A 13228-nucleotide genomic window follows, 5' to 3' on the forward strand; every position below is an offset into this window, starting at 1 on the left:
TCAAAAATAGTAAAACACCTACACATTCAACTAAAAAATGATAAATTAACTGAACTTGTAAATAAACGGGGTCTTACATTAGCATATTTCTGATGATGTAATATACTGACACATATATCCGGTTTTCACCCACCTGTTTACGTTCACGTAAGCCATAACCGACTGTATTTACGTGAGATACTCCACATGATGGAGATTTTGACAGCTGTGTGTGTATTTGACAATAAAGGCGCAAGGAGAACTGATCGCGCGGCCGAGAGAGCGCTTCTGTGTCATTCAGCGTGATTCCGCCTATCTATCCCACCTGCACTCACTCACTCACTGCAATCCATAACACATTGTGATTGGATTGTCATTTTTAAAAAGTAAGTAACCTTTGAGTTTGATTAGGCTGTTCTCGCGTGACAGAACACTTCTACTACCTGCTCTGATCACCCAGTCTAAAGAAATTTGGAAATACTGGACAAAACATGATTTTTTTTTTCAAAATAAGTCGGGACACTAAAAATAGAGCTGAAATACGGGACTGTCCCGGGGAAAACGGGACGTCTGGTCAGAAATCAAATTTGATTTGGATTACATTCAAAAATAGTAAAACACCTACACATTCAACTAAAAAATGATAAATTAACTGAACTTGTAAATAAACGGGGTCTTACATTAGCATATTTCTGATGTTTGCAGTTGTCGTGCATATTACATAATACATATTTTATATCAAAATTTCTCGTTAAATTGTTTGTGTATGCAATGAAATTACAATATATATAATATATGTCCGTCCTTGTCATTTTACTGTGTTCTACAAGGCATGTCTTGCTGCTAACCGGAAGCGGAAATAGCGAGGGAGCGGTTGGTTGACAGCTGCTGGTCAACTGAAGTGGTTCGCCAGCAAAACAATACAATTGTGCAGAGATGGAGCTGTGTGAAATATTATACAACAAGGCTGAATACATCGAGACGGTATGTTATTAAAATCGATAATATCCGTCAGCTGAATCGAGCGCTTGCAAATAATAAATTCAGAATGATCTGACCAGACTACTAACTTTACGCCTCTGCTAACCGAATGTGTATTGTATTATAAACAAAGATGAGCACCAGCTCAAAAGTGTTAGTTTGTCATAACTTACCAGTCAGTAAACGTCTGTATCATTTGCACATGGTGTTTTTGAAGTGCTCACAGCAGCCCAGAGCTGGACCGTCATGTGATGGTAACGTTCTCATTTGATTTCTCTAGGCATCAGGCAACAAAGTCAGCAGACAATCGGTTCTTTGCGGCAGTCAAAACATTGTTCTCAATGGAAAAGTGAGCTTTTTCGAATTGATTTCGTCTTGTTATTTCCCCCAGCTGTGTGTTAACTATTTGAAATGACCTCTTTTTCAGACTGTCGTGATGAATGACTGTATCATCAGAGGAGATCTCGCTAATGTCAGAGTTGGGCGCCACTGTGTCATTAAAAGTCGCAGTGTGATCAGACCTCCGTTCAAGAAATTCAGCAAAGGGTGATTTAATGTAAAACATCTGTATTCTCACTGAAACCGTTTGTATGATTTAACTTGCTTACGTTTGTTCTTGTTCTGTGTACATCAGCGTGGCTTTCTTCCCCTTGCATATTGGGGATCATGTGTTCATAGAGGAGGACTGCGTTGTCAACGCTGCACAGATAGGATCATACGTCCACATTGGCAAGAACTGTGTGATTGCAAGTAGCTCCCTCATTTGTAACTTCCCATTTGATTCGTGGGTGTAACACCTAATGGTGCTTAATTTTGATGCATGTTTCTTTTTTTAGGGTCGGCGCTGTGTCTTGAAGGACTGTTGTAAGATACTGGATAATACTGTCCTTCCCCCAGAGACAGTGGTTCCTCCATTTACAGTATTCTCTGGCTGTCCAGGTGGGTACCTTCAGATATATTATTTTATTTATTTCTTGGTAAATGTAAATATAGTCTAAGCTGTTTTATTCTGTATTTCAGGTTTGTTTTCAGGAGAGCTCCCTGAATGTACACAGGAACTGATGATCGACGTTACTAAGAGTTACTACCAGAAATTCCTCCCTCTCAGCCAGATCTAGGACTGAACTTTTAGTTTTTGTCTCGCTCACTTTCATTCTGGGACCAAAGGAACCAATATGGACTAATATTCCCAACCATCTCTTTAGCTCTAAGTTAAAAGTTGTAAATCTCAAACAAAGTAATGCCACTATTAGTTTTATTCACTGTTGTATTCACTTGGAGTAAAAATCCCTCGCTATGATAACAGAATATGAAATGATAAAATATGTGATTTGTATGCAAAACACCATATCCTTGTTTTCATGTCAGTATTTTTCGATTTCTGTTAGTGTATCTCATATAATGTCACTGTACACTGCAGTCCTGCTGGTGTGGCTGAAAAAAAATGACAGTGATTTGCTGTTAGACGGAAGGGCCTTTATTTATTAAACTTTGCCATTTCTGCAACACTAAACATTTTCTGTTTGTAAAGACAGATTACAGACACAGATTACAGATAATAAATGCTTTTTTAAAGTGTCTATACGGACTCATTTGAAATGACCACAGCACATTTGGGGGGCTTTTACCAAACAACATGCTCCTTTTGTAAGGTGCAGTCACATTAGTGAAATTTTGGTTGGCCAAAAAAAACCCTTGCCTTCTGTCAATAGTGTAGCGATGTTTAAAGCACAGCTCTCACAAATACAGGATGACATGCTAAAAAATACAGCTACATTTGCATTTTTTGAGGTAGGGATTGTTCAGTCTATCTGAAGCAATGGATTTCTATAAACATGCTTCACACAATTTAAGTACAAGAATTAAGAAGACCTTTCATCTATGCATACTGTAACTTGCCTTGACTGAGTCTTGGCCCCGTCTAGACCACAACAAAAACTAATAAAATAAATAAACATAAAAATTGTCATAACATTTTTTAAATCACTATTGCTTTAAAAGCACAAATGCTAAAACCATACAGTTACGCATTCATACAATGAACAATACCACTCGGACATTTAGAATACTTGCATTTGAAAGAGGTAAAGATACTTGATTGGAATGATTTTTTAAAAGTTGTTCCTCTTGGCACTCTTAATATCATGCTCTCCCTTTTCTTTCAATATTTTTAGTTCAAATTACGTATACTACTGTTCAAATGTTCAGGGCCAGTAAGATTTTTTTTTTTAAAGAAATTAATAATTTTATTCAGCAATATATTAATTCACAAATAAATGACATTTTAAAATATATTAAAATGGAAAACAGTTCTTTTAAATTGTAAATATATTTCACAATATTACTGTTTTTACTGTATTTTGGATCATATATATGCAGGCTTGGTGAGCAAATCACTTTCTTAAATTTTATTTGATTTTTTTAAAAATCTTACCGACCCCAAACTTTGGGGGGGGGGGGGGGGGGGGGTCTCTATAATGTACACTATGGCACACAGTGCTCTTCTTCATACACAGATCAGCCAATTGGTTCAAAACCCCTTTATGCCTTCAGTTCTTACTGTTCTTGAGGAGCGCTGACTACAGACTACCTTTTAAAGGGTACTCTAGAGCTGGGGACACTGCAATATAGCTTCAGTACTGTACTGGTAAAACAGTGTAAGAGTTCCTCAGTCCAGATTCCACTCACATAACCACTGCTGACACTGTGCCTGTTGCTCCTCACTCTCCACTGGGCTGCTCCTCCCGTGCACTGGCTCTGGATCTTCTCGGATTTCAGTTTGTGGTTGTGTCAAAATATTCTTCAGTAAATCCTCCAGAACATTCACACATCTTTGTGGTGCCCATTTGGAGTCGAGGGTGGGTACAAAGGGATCTGGGGCTGTGACGTGGATGGGTTCATTCTCTAGTGGGATGTGCAAGAAGTAGGCGTGCAGCATCATGCGATACGGAGCATTGTCTGTGCGTAGACTGTAAGTGTAGTCTCCCACTATGGGGTGATCAATGGCGCTGCAGTGAACTCGGAGCTGGTGCGTCCGTCCTACAGGGTTTTTGATACTTTTACTTTTTTATTCATTTGACAGTGTGTTTCATCTATATTTTGTCTGTATTGTTGATGATGCTGTACCTGTCAGTGGCTGCAGAAGCACTTTTGTCACTGGATCTCCGTCATATTCTCCATACTCTAAAACTGTCAGCTCTGTTTGACAGGTCTTAGGATTCTCACAACCTACCACACATAATATGAAATTTATGCATGAATGCGTTTCTATTAGTTTAAAGGAATAGTTCATCCAAAAATGAAAACGTGCTCACCCTCAGGCTATCAAAGATGTAGATGAGTTTGTTTGTTCCTCTCTGTTTACCCTCTGGATAAATTATAATGTAATACTATAACATAATAGCTTTATATCACTTGCTCACCAATGGATCCTCTGCCGTGAATGGGTGCCGTCAGAATGAGAGTCCAAACAGCTGATAAATAGTGACTCTAGTCCATCAATTAACATCTTGTGAAATGAAAAGCTGTGTGTTTGTTAAAAACAAATCTATGATTAAGAAATGCTTATCTTCCAGCTAAAATATGAGTCCTCTAGCCATAATATTGCTTTCTCCAGTGAAAAAAATTGAATGTCTGAATCAGGAGAGAAATATACACAGAACAAGCACCGTTTACATGCAAAAACAGTCCAGAACAGTTTTAAACAAATATGTCAGTGGATTATTGATGTGAGAGGATTTTTCCACTGAAGGAAGCATTATTATGGATTATGGACATTTTTTGGCCAGAAGTAACTCTTTTAAAGTTAAACCACCTTAATGATGGATCTGTTGCTTCCAAACACACAGCTTTTCACTTCACAAGACATTCATTTATGGACTGGAGTTGTGTGGATTACTTGTGGATTATGTGATGACTTTATCAGCTGTTTGGACTCATTCTGACGGCACCCATTCACTGCACAGGAACCATTGGTGAGCATGTAATGCTAAATTTCTCCAAATCTGTTCTGCTGAAGAAACAAACTCATCTACATTGTGATGGCCTTAGGGCGAGTAAATTTAAAGCAAATTTTCTTTCATTTTGTGTGTTTAGTTTGGAGCACAAGAGATTCTGACCGTCTGTTCCTTCAGTACACATCATATGGGTCTTGCCCTCTGTGGTGTTCTTGCCGATCGCAAAGTCCAGTGCCATTTTCTCCTCAGCCACAATATCACGGACCTGCACAGGAAATATTAATGCCCTATATTATTATGAAAAACCTTCTATACATCCAAATCCAATGAACGTCTGAATGTTACAGTACCAGAGCGAGATAAGCTTTGGTCACAAGTCTGTCTTTAAAACAGCGGTACGCATGCCCTGCTGCTGCCTTGTTCAGTGCTACACACAAAGCACCACTAGTAGAGAAATCCAGTTGATGGCAAAACCTGCAGAATATCAGAATACACACGAATGAACTACTGATAAGATACATGTGCTTGTTTAAATAATTGTTCGTCTCGGCACATAGCAAAGTAACAGAAAACCTGAAGCCGTAGTAGGTGCCAGGATCTGCAAGCTCTGGGAAGCGATGCTTCAGCTGACTCTGGACAGTCTGTTTCTCATACCACATTTTGCTGTCGATACGGATATCCCAGTGTTTGTTGACAACTATATAGTTTGCGCTGTGGTACAAAACACACAAGTTCTCCAGGCTCGCAGGCTCCATGCTTCCCTTCTCGTGCAAAGCAAGACCAGTGTTATTCTTCTTCTGTGTGGTGCATCAAGAAGCTTTGTGACAATATTTATAATGACCAATAAAGACTGACTATTAAAGGCACAGTTAGCATATGCTGTTTGCCTTGTTGCATTGTTATTGACCCAGCTTTAACTGTTGTTGTGCAGCATGCTGGTTGTGGATTATTAACGTCCAGGCTTCTGTTTTTCATTCCTCTGCGCAGAGCAAACTTACGTTTATGTTACGTTCTGTGCCGAGGCTTCGGAGCGTGTGTCGAGAGGAAGCATTAGATCGCACACGCTTTATTCAGTGGTCGTGCAAAAAATGTCTTACTCTGACTGCTTTTCGTTTCTTTTTCTTCTTCTTCTTTGGTATTTTATTGGCGGTTAGCAAACCAACTAATAGGTGCATTACCGCCACCGACTGGACTGGAGTGTGGATCAAGATTTATGCTTTTCGTTTCTAGTTTACAGCGTAGATTAAATACATTCGCTGCGTCCGAAATCGCATACTTCCATACTATATAGCAGGCGAAAAACAGTATGCGAGGCGAGTAGTATGTCCGAATTCATAGTATTCGAAAAACAGTAGGCGAGAAGTACCCGGATGACCTACTACTTCCGCCCGAATTCCGTAGCATGCATAGGATGGACACTTTACTATCCCATGAGGCCACGCGAGAGGAGGCGTCATATTCGAAAATGGCGGAAGGCGGCGACGCGGTCAGAATCTGACTTCAAAGCAGCGATGAGGGACGTGATGGACTGTCGTGAAAGCCGGAGGTTTGGACGGAGGTCAGATCCATCTTCGAAATACAGTCCAAATACATCTTCCATCTTCAAAATACTGAAATTCGAAGAACAATGATATGCAATTTCTGTGTTAACTGAAAACTGCATACCTACCTACCATATTACAATACATTTCATTTAGAAAAAGTTCCCACCAGTTAATGCATTAACAATGAGCATTACATTTGGTACAGGGATAAAGGTTTTAAAAATTCAGACTGATTCACTATAGAATTTAGACTGAGTTGTGTACCAGTTTGTCTAAAGCATGATTAAAAATATACAAATAAAAAAACTTTTCCAGGCCTGGGGAAAAAAAAAATGTATTTACTTTTTTTTTTTTAGGTTTTTCATAAATGCAAAAGCACTCAAATCTATGTTTTTTTTTTTGGGAAATTCATTTGGTGCTGCTAGTGGCACAGAAATTACACTGCAGCTTTAAAGGTGTGTTAGGTCTTTTAAAGGGGTCATATGATGCTTTTTTTAAAGATCATTATTTTGTGTATTTGGTGTAACAGAATGTTGACATACTTTAATGTTCAAAAAACATTTTTCAAATACTGTACATTATTGTAGGTCCTCTATGCCCCGGCTCTCTCAAATGCTTCGTTTTCTACAAAGTCCCTCCTTCCGACAAGCGCAGTCTGCTCTGATTGGCCAGCTGACCCAGTGCATTGTGATTGGCCGAACATCGCAAGCACTCGTCGGAAATGTAATGCCCCTTACCATAATCACAAGCTTCATATTTCAAAATAAATGTAAAGACAGAGCCCGAAAGGGGAACTCCACTGTGATGTGACCCTGTCTCTCTCGCACGCACACACACACACACACACACACACACACACACGATGCGCAAAACTCCACATTTGAACAGTCAATAGCAAATACTTAAACTAATAACAAAACAGTAGCTGATTCAGAAGCGCCAGATTGTCATAGCAAAGTCAGAATGACCTCCTCTCCTAGGTCCATGAAACGGTCGTCCATAAAATGCATTGCTGTTCTGTTGTAAGTAATCTTAAAGATTTCTAAATGCATCTACTTTCGGAAGGCCAAATAAAGTGCTTTTGCTTTCGCCTAGAAACACACAGCGTCTCCCTGACATGGCTGCTTCAACACTAACTGCGGTTACTGAAACCACGCCTTCTTTCTTTGCATGCACATTTGGGCGGCATTATGCTAATATTTCCACATAGTGAGGTAGATATGTGGGGGCGTGTTAGAACGAGCCGTTTTAGGGGGGCATGGCAGAGTCTTAACTTTGATAAAGAATATCTCTTTGGTTTTGAGACTTTAGTCTTTGCAACTTCAGGGATCTTATCTATGCACAATCAGCTTGTAACACTCCAAAGAGAAAGGAAAACTTGAAATCGCATCATATGACCCCTTTAATATTTAATTGGCCTTAGATTATATAATGGCACCAGCATGTGGTATCTCACAAAAGTTTATCATGACATTATGAAAATACCATATTTGCAAGAATATGCCACCCATGATTTATTCTGCAGTGACCAATAATAGCAGGATTACTGAGCTACAGCAATTTCAGGAAGATTGTTGATGCAAAAAGTGTTTTCCCAATTGCACTTGTAGTAAAAGTATATTAAAGACAAAAAAACATTGCACACCATATCACTGTTAGGCTTTATTGCGGGTTGTACCCAAGTTATACAGCTTTGTATTCCAATATCAAGATCAGGACTTTACAAACAGTTATTATCAGTCTACAAGTACAGCCAACAAAAGACCTAAAAACTACTCTATTATCTCAACTACCTCGTTACATATGCACTTAAGGGTACTAAAATTGAAAACCAAGCAACAAAGAGAAGAAAAAAAAACTAAAAGAAAAACAGCATTACAGGAAACATTCATCACTACACATTTGAATATCTACCATGTATTACTAGACTAAACCTTGTGTCAATTGTTACCAATACAAATAAGGATTGTCCTTCAAAAAGTGCAGTTCCCCAAGTTAAAATTCTAAGATGACCCCAGGAAGACGCTGAAAAGAACTTCCTGCTCATTTAAGTTATCTTATTGATGTTTTATTTCTATTCATTTTTAAACAGTCTACCAAAGCAGTGTGCATATAGGTTACATGTGAGCAAACTATTTTCTTGACAGACCACTAGAAGAAATGTTGGAGTTGAGAATTTGCTATTCCACAGCCCGTTCTGTGAGGAGCGCTGTGAAAAAGGAAATGTTAATGCAACCCTCCATTTGCTACAACTGGCCAATTTTTCGTGACAAAAAGTGAAAGAAAATTTCAATCATGGCACATTACAGGAATCGTATTTTTAAATCCGACCACTACCGCGGTCAGGATTTCATTAAGCAAAGACCGAGACATGGAAGCCTCACCCTACACTGCATAGACTCTCTTAGAATTTCCCCATGGTGGAAGTTTCGATTTAAACTCGTTCATCCATTTTCTTGTGCTGGTTTTACTAAAGCTTTTCGGGTTTATAATGACATGACAGCAATACTCACAGTTTAAGTCAATTGCCTTAGCACATTGTTCAACAGTAGGAACCATTTAAAAGACATGGGTATATTTGCTCACAGGATCAATCAGAAAAGAAATGACATTTTCAGTACAAAAGTAGAATGTCAGGCCAAGTCACTTTTTCATTTCCTCTACGTTCAACCTGGCTATAAAAATGGGGATTGTACATTGCTCATGAATATCCTCAAAACATCCATTACGCAAGTGACATTTGAAGCATATACATTGTCCAGCTTTTACAAAAGAACAAATCCCTTTCCTCCCCCAACTTGTTAATTTGGCATGACAGTGAACTATCAAAATGTCTCAGCATGACAGTTCTGACTAACACCAAACAGCTGCACATACATAAAACTAAATTAAGAGGAAAAGAGGGGAGGGGGAAAAAATGAAAGCAAAATAAACAATTAAAAGTGGAAGTAAACTGGGTGCCAATGGCTTTTCCCTATGCTTTCGAAAGTAAAAAGCCACAAAGTATAAGGAAACTAGCACGTTTGCCAAGACAGCAGGGAAGAACCCATTCAGAACCATTGGTAAAGCACTTCCAGAAAGGACCAACGCTATTCCGGACGCATTCGAACATGTAACTAAAGCACAAAAGATTGAGCGATCCACATCGAGGGAGTAAATAAAGTCACGGCAAAACGATCGGCGATACCTGCAGTTATACGCTCCCAAACAAGAGGAGAATACTTGGGCTCCTGATGCGCAGGAATGGAGTGGACCACTCAAGCTCGCAGGCACAAACGCACGCTTTAAGAGTCTTGCCAATGTACACGAAGAATAAAAAGACAAACAAAAGGCAAAGTCCTCTGTCCATGCAGTCCAGTCTCCAAAAGCTACACTCTGCCTCCAGAACACAAATACAGTACAAGCTTTTCTAGTTCATTGTATACACCAAGTGCAATTCCAAAAACTCCTTTTCGGCTTTCGTTATGTAGTTTCTCTCCAATGTTCCACTTAAAATTTGTCAAACAAACAAAATGAGATAAGCCAGGTCTGGAATTAAGTAAACAAATCCTTTGATTGAAGTATATTTGGTAAAGCAGTCACTTAAAATGGTTCAATACTGGCACGCAACCATAAAGTGAGGGTAATACTCGGGGTTTTGTACGACGAGTCATTAAATATGGATAAGTTAACACACCACACAAGTTCTACTCAAATAAAACAAAAGGGAGAAAAAACAACAGCTTAAACAAATATTAAGGTCCATGGCTTAGCCTAATGCTGACATCTTTCTCTCCCTCCCGCTCTTGAAGCGTCTCATAAATTGTGCACCTAAAATATAGTACAATAAAAGGTAAATAGTCTGTAAATCTATGCACATCATTTAAACTACCAGCAATAGATTACATTCACCTCTAATCCAGCCTTCCTTGGCCACAAGTACAGAGGCAAGCCATTTTCAATGACAAACCAGTTTTGTGGAAGGGGGGAAAAGGGGGGAGGGGAAGGGGGAGAACAAAATAATTAAAAAAAAATTTAAAAATAAAATGGTAATGAGCAGCCAAAACATTGATTTAATAATATTGTAAGGAACTTCAGATTAACGCAACCAAACTGTACACATTACAATCATTTTCTATTTGTAAACAGTTAAAAGCCACTTGACTTGTTGCATCTTCGGACACAATTTGAATCAAGGCAATGAAATGTGGACGACTTTTGCACTGTTAAAATAATCAAACAAGATTTTCTTTAACACCAGCTCTGGCGATGAGGAAAATATATATATATATATCTATATGTATGTATATATCAAACGATGTATATGCAAATTACTGAAACATATAAAACATTACTTCAGACAAAGAAAAAGTGATTCTGTAGGCCGAGTCATTGGCTACAGTATGCATAGTTACAGATTTCTGCTTTTTCTTTTGACATTTGACAGTTACTTTGACAGTCACAAAGTGAAAAACACTGAGCCACTCAGTGGGAAAAAGGGAAGAAGGACTAGATAGTGATTCAGCAAACCATATTCACTCATTAATAAAAAGACAGCATATTCGAAAAGCAGTAAGTAGAATGTCTCCAGCTTAAAGCAGTTATTTGGCAGAGAAAAACTTACAGAGCTATAAGTAGTTTCAGTGCTAAAAGTTGGATTTTCCTACAAGGAGTTTCTATGGGGGAAAACTGGCTATATTTCCTGAGAACCATGCTGGTTATTTAGCAGACAAGAGGAATAGATAAAATAACCAATGACATGGCCAAACACTGATCAGTATTCCCAGAGATAAAAAGCTTCGTCTTCATCCTCAAGATTTTTTTTTTAAGTTTTTTTTTTTTTAAAGTTTTTTTTTGTTGTATTTTATCATTTTTGTAAGATTTTTTTTAAATTCTTTATGCATTTTTTTCTTTTTTTTTCTCCATTTAAAATAAAAAGAAGAATGACCATACTTTCCCCCTCAAAAAGTTTTGTAAACAAGAGGGCACAATGTGATGCCTCCAAAACAAAATTGAAAGCCTATTTTGAAAGTGCTGTTCCCCCTGGCTTGCAGGTCGGGTTTGCAAGTCACAGCTGTGGCTACAGTTTTTTTTAGACTGCAGAGCTAAATTCTTTAGTAAAAAAAAAAAAAAAAATGGTGCAATACTTATTTCTGTAATATCATCAAATAATCCTAAATCAGCATCTATATCTTGATCTCGAACTCCACAATACCACAATAAGGTAGGCGTACATCAAGGCATAGTAGAGCGCACACTTTAAAGAACATCCTTGAGTAAACAACTACACTGGAACTGTCGGCTCCCTCCATATTGCAGATTATACTGAGAAAACCCACATTCAGTGCAAAGTTAAAAAAGCTCAAACTCCAACATGGTCAGCAAACAAAATGCAAATAATAAAAACAAAACAAAAAAAGAATTGGAATTCAAATAAACAGATGAGCTCAACTGAAGCTTTTTTTCTGTATGAAGAGCACTAACCTGGAAGTGTAAATACATCCTTTCACATTATAGAATTGGCCTGCATAATTCAAGTATTCAAACTGATATGTTTTGGGCTAAAACAAAGTGGACATACGTGCAGAAAAAAAATGTAACTAGTTTCCACAGGGTGACCCCGCATTGTTTTTTTTCTTTTTGTAAGTGAAGAAAGTCTAACTAGTGCCATTAGATTTTTTTTCATATATAATATATATATGGTCATATGATTATGATTAACTATTTCCACATTGAGGTCACGGGTTTGAATGTTAGTTGTTGTTTGTTTTGAAGTCAGAAGGTGAAAGATGCACTACATGGACTCCCCACCTCCCGTCAGGTGGTCAACAGGAAGGAAGGAGCTGATGGGGGAGGGGCTGTTGATTATCCCCCCGTCACCACCACTGGGGCTCCCCCACAGGCTCGTGGAGTAATTGGGAACGCCCCAGAGAGACGAGCCATGCAGGTCTCCACTGCCGTTCCAGTGATTTGGATCAGTGCGGTTTGGGAAGGGGTGAGAACCCTCGATGGATCCGATCCGGTTCTGAGAAGAGCCCAGCGTCTGCCAGCTAGGAGAGGCAGTCATTGACTGACCTTGTGCAAAGAAACGATTAATTTCCTCTTCACTAGCAAACTCTGCTAGAATAGTAGTGTTCCCTAATACACACCTGAGGAGGAAGAGGAAGAGGAAGAGCAGAACCTTAATCAGTATGGTGCCTCAATCTCATTCTAATTTTTGTGAACTTCAGCATGGAGTTCTGGAAATCTGAAAATGGCTTTGCACATTATTATAGGATTGGATTGAAAGAAAGCAGGCTGATAAACCATTCATTTTAACAGATTTTTGTAATGAAAAAAAAAGCACTGTGTATGCAAAACTATCATTCAAACTAAAAGGAGGACCTTCAAATATTGCTGTGGACAACAGGAGTCAAAAAGGTTGAGAACCACTGAATTGCATACATGGATTTCTTAATGGAAGAAAAATATTGCTTTCAGATGCACTGACAAGTAATTAAATGTGATATAGGATTTTAAACCTCAAAATAGTACTCACGCACCACAAGAGTATAACATGAACTTGCAGTCTAATGCCTCGTGCACACTGGGACGATTATCGCGCGCGCTTATCGCCAGCACTTTTCGACGCGTCTTGTGTGTTCATAACCAAGCGATTTTCGCTGGCAATGAGCTGAGTGAACGTGCAAATTCACTCCCTGACATTAGATGGCGCTTAATGAAAATAAGAAATACCCAGAAAATATTATATATATATACACACACATATACATTTATATATATACACAC

The 13228-nt window shown here is 38.5% G+C and overlaps 3 protein-coding genes across 3 annotated transcripts in view; 1 reads left to right on the top strand and 2 right to left on the bottom strand.

Moving 5' to 3' along the window:
• The first annotated feature begins 264 nt into the window (after positions 1 to 264).
• LOC107590401 (dynactin subunit 5-like) lies at positions 265 to 3181 on the top strand. The gene is made up of 7 exons (XM_016279129.1): positions 265 to 365; positions 810 to 963; positions 1241 to 1309; positions 1388 to 1506; positions 1595 to 1706; positions 1797 to 1899; positions 1981 to 3181. The coding sequence occupies exons 2-7, from the start codon at positions 916 to 918 to the stop codon at positions 2076 to 2078; spliced, it is 549 nt and encodes a 182-aa protein (XP_016134615.1). The 5' UTR covers positions 265 to 365; positions 810 to 915; the 3' UTR covers positions 2079 to 3181.
• Positions 3182 to 3421: 240 nt separating this feature from the next.
• rpusd1 (RNA pseudouridine synthase domain containing 1) lies at positions 3422 to 6102 on the bottom strand. The gene is made up of 5 exons (XM_016279196.1): positions 5490 to 6102; positions 5267 to 5390; positions 5079 to 5181; positions 4087 to 4188; positions 3422 to 3999 (listed from the first exon to the last, which is right to left on the bottom strand). Exons 1-5 carry the CDS (start codon positions 5669 to 5671, stop codon positions 3629 to 3631), a joined length of 882 nt encoding a protein of 293 aa, XP_016134682.1. The 5' UTR covers positions 5672 to 6102; the 3' UTR covers positions 3422 to 3628.
• A 4375-nt stretch (positions 6103 to 10477) lies between these two features.
• LOC107590441 (trinucleotide repeat-containing gene 6A protein-like) overlaps positions 10478 to 13228 on the bottom strand; it is a 41570-nt gene continuing 38819 nt past the window's right edge. The window contains exon 23 of the mRNA XM_016279183.1: positions 10478 to 12588. Coding sequence (XP_016134669.1) covers positions 12234 to 12588 — 355 coding nt within the window. The 3' untranslated portion in view covers positions 10478 to 12233. The remainder of the gene's footprint in view (positions 12589 to 13228) is intronic.

The sequence above is a fragment of the Sinocyclocheilus grahami genome, unplaced genomic scaffold (genome assembly GCF_001515645.1).
Source record: "Sinocyclocheilus grahami isolate Dianchi unplaced genomic scaffold, SAMN03320097.WGS_v1.1 scaffold127.1, whole genome shotgun sequence".
Lineage (NCBI taxonomy): Eukaryota > Metazoa > Chordata > Actinopteri > Cypriniformes > Cyprinidae > Sinocyclocheilus > Sinocyclocheilus grahami.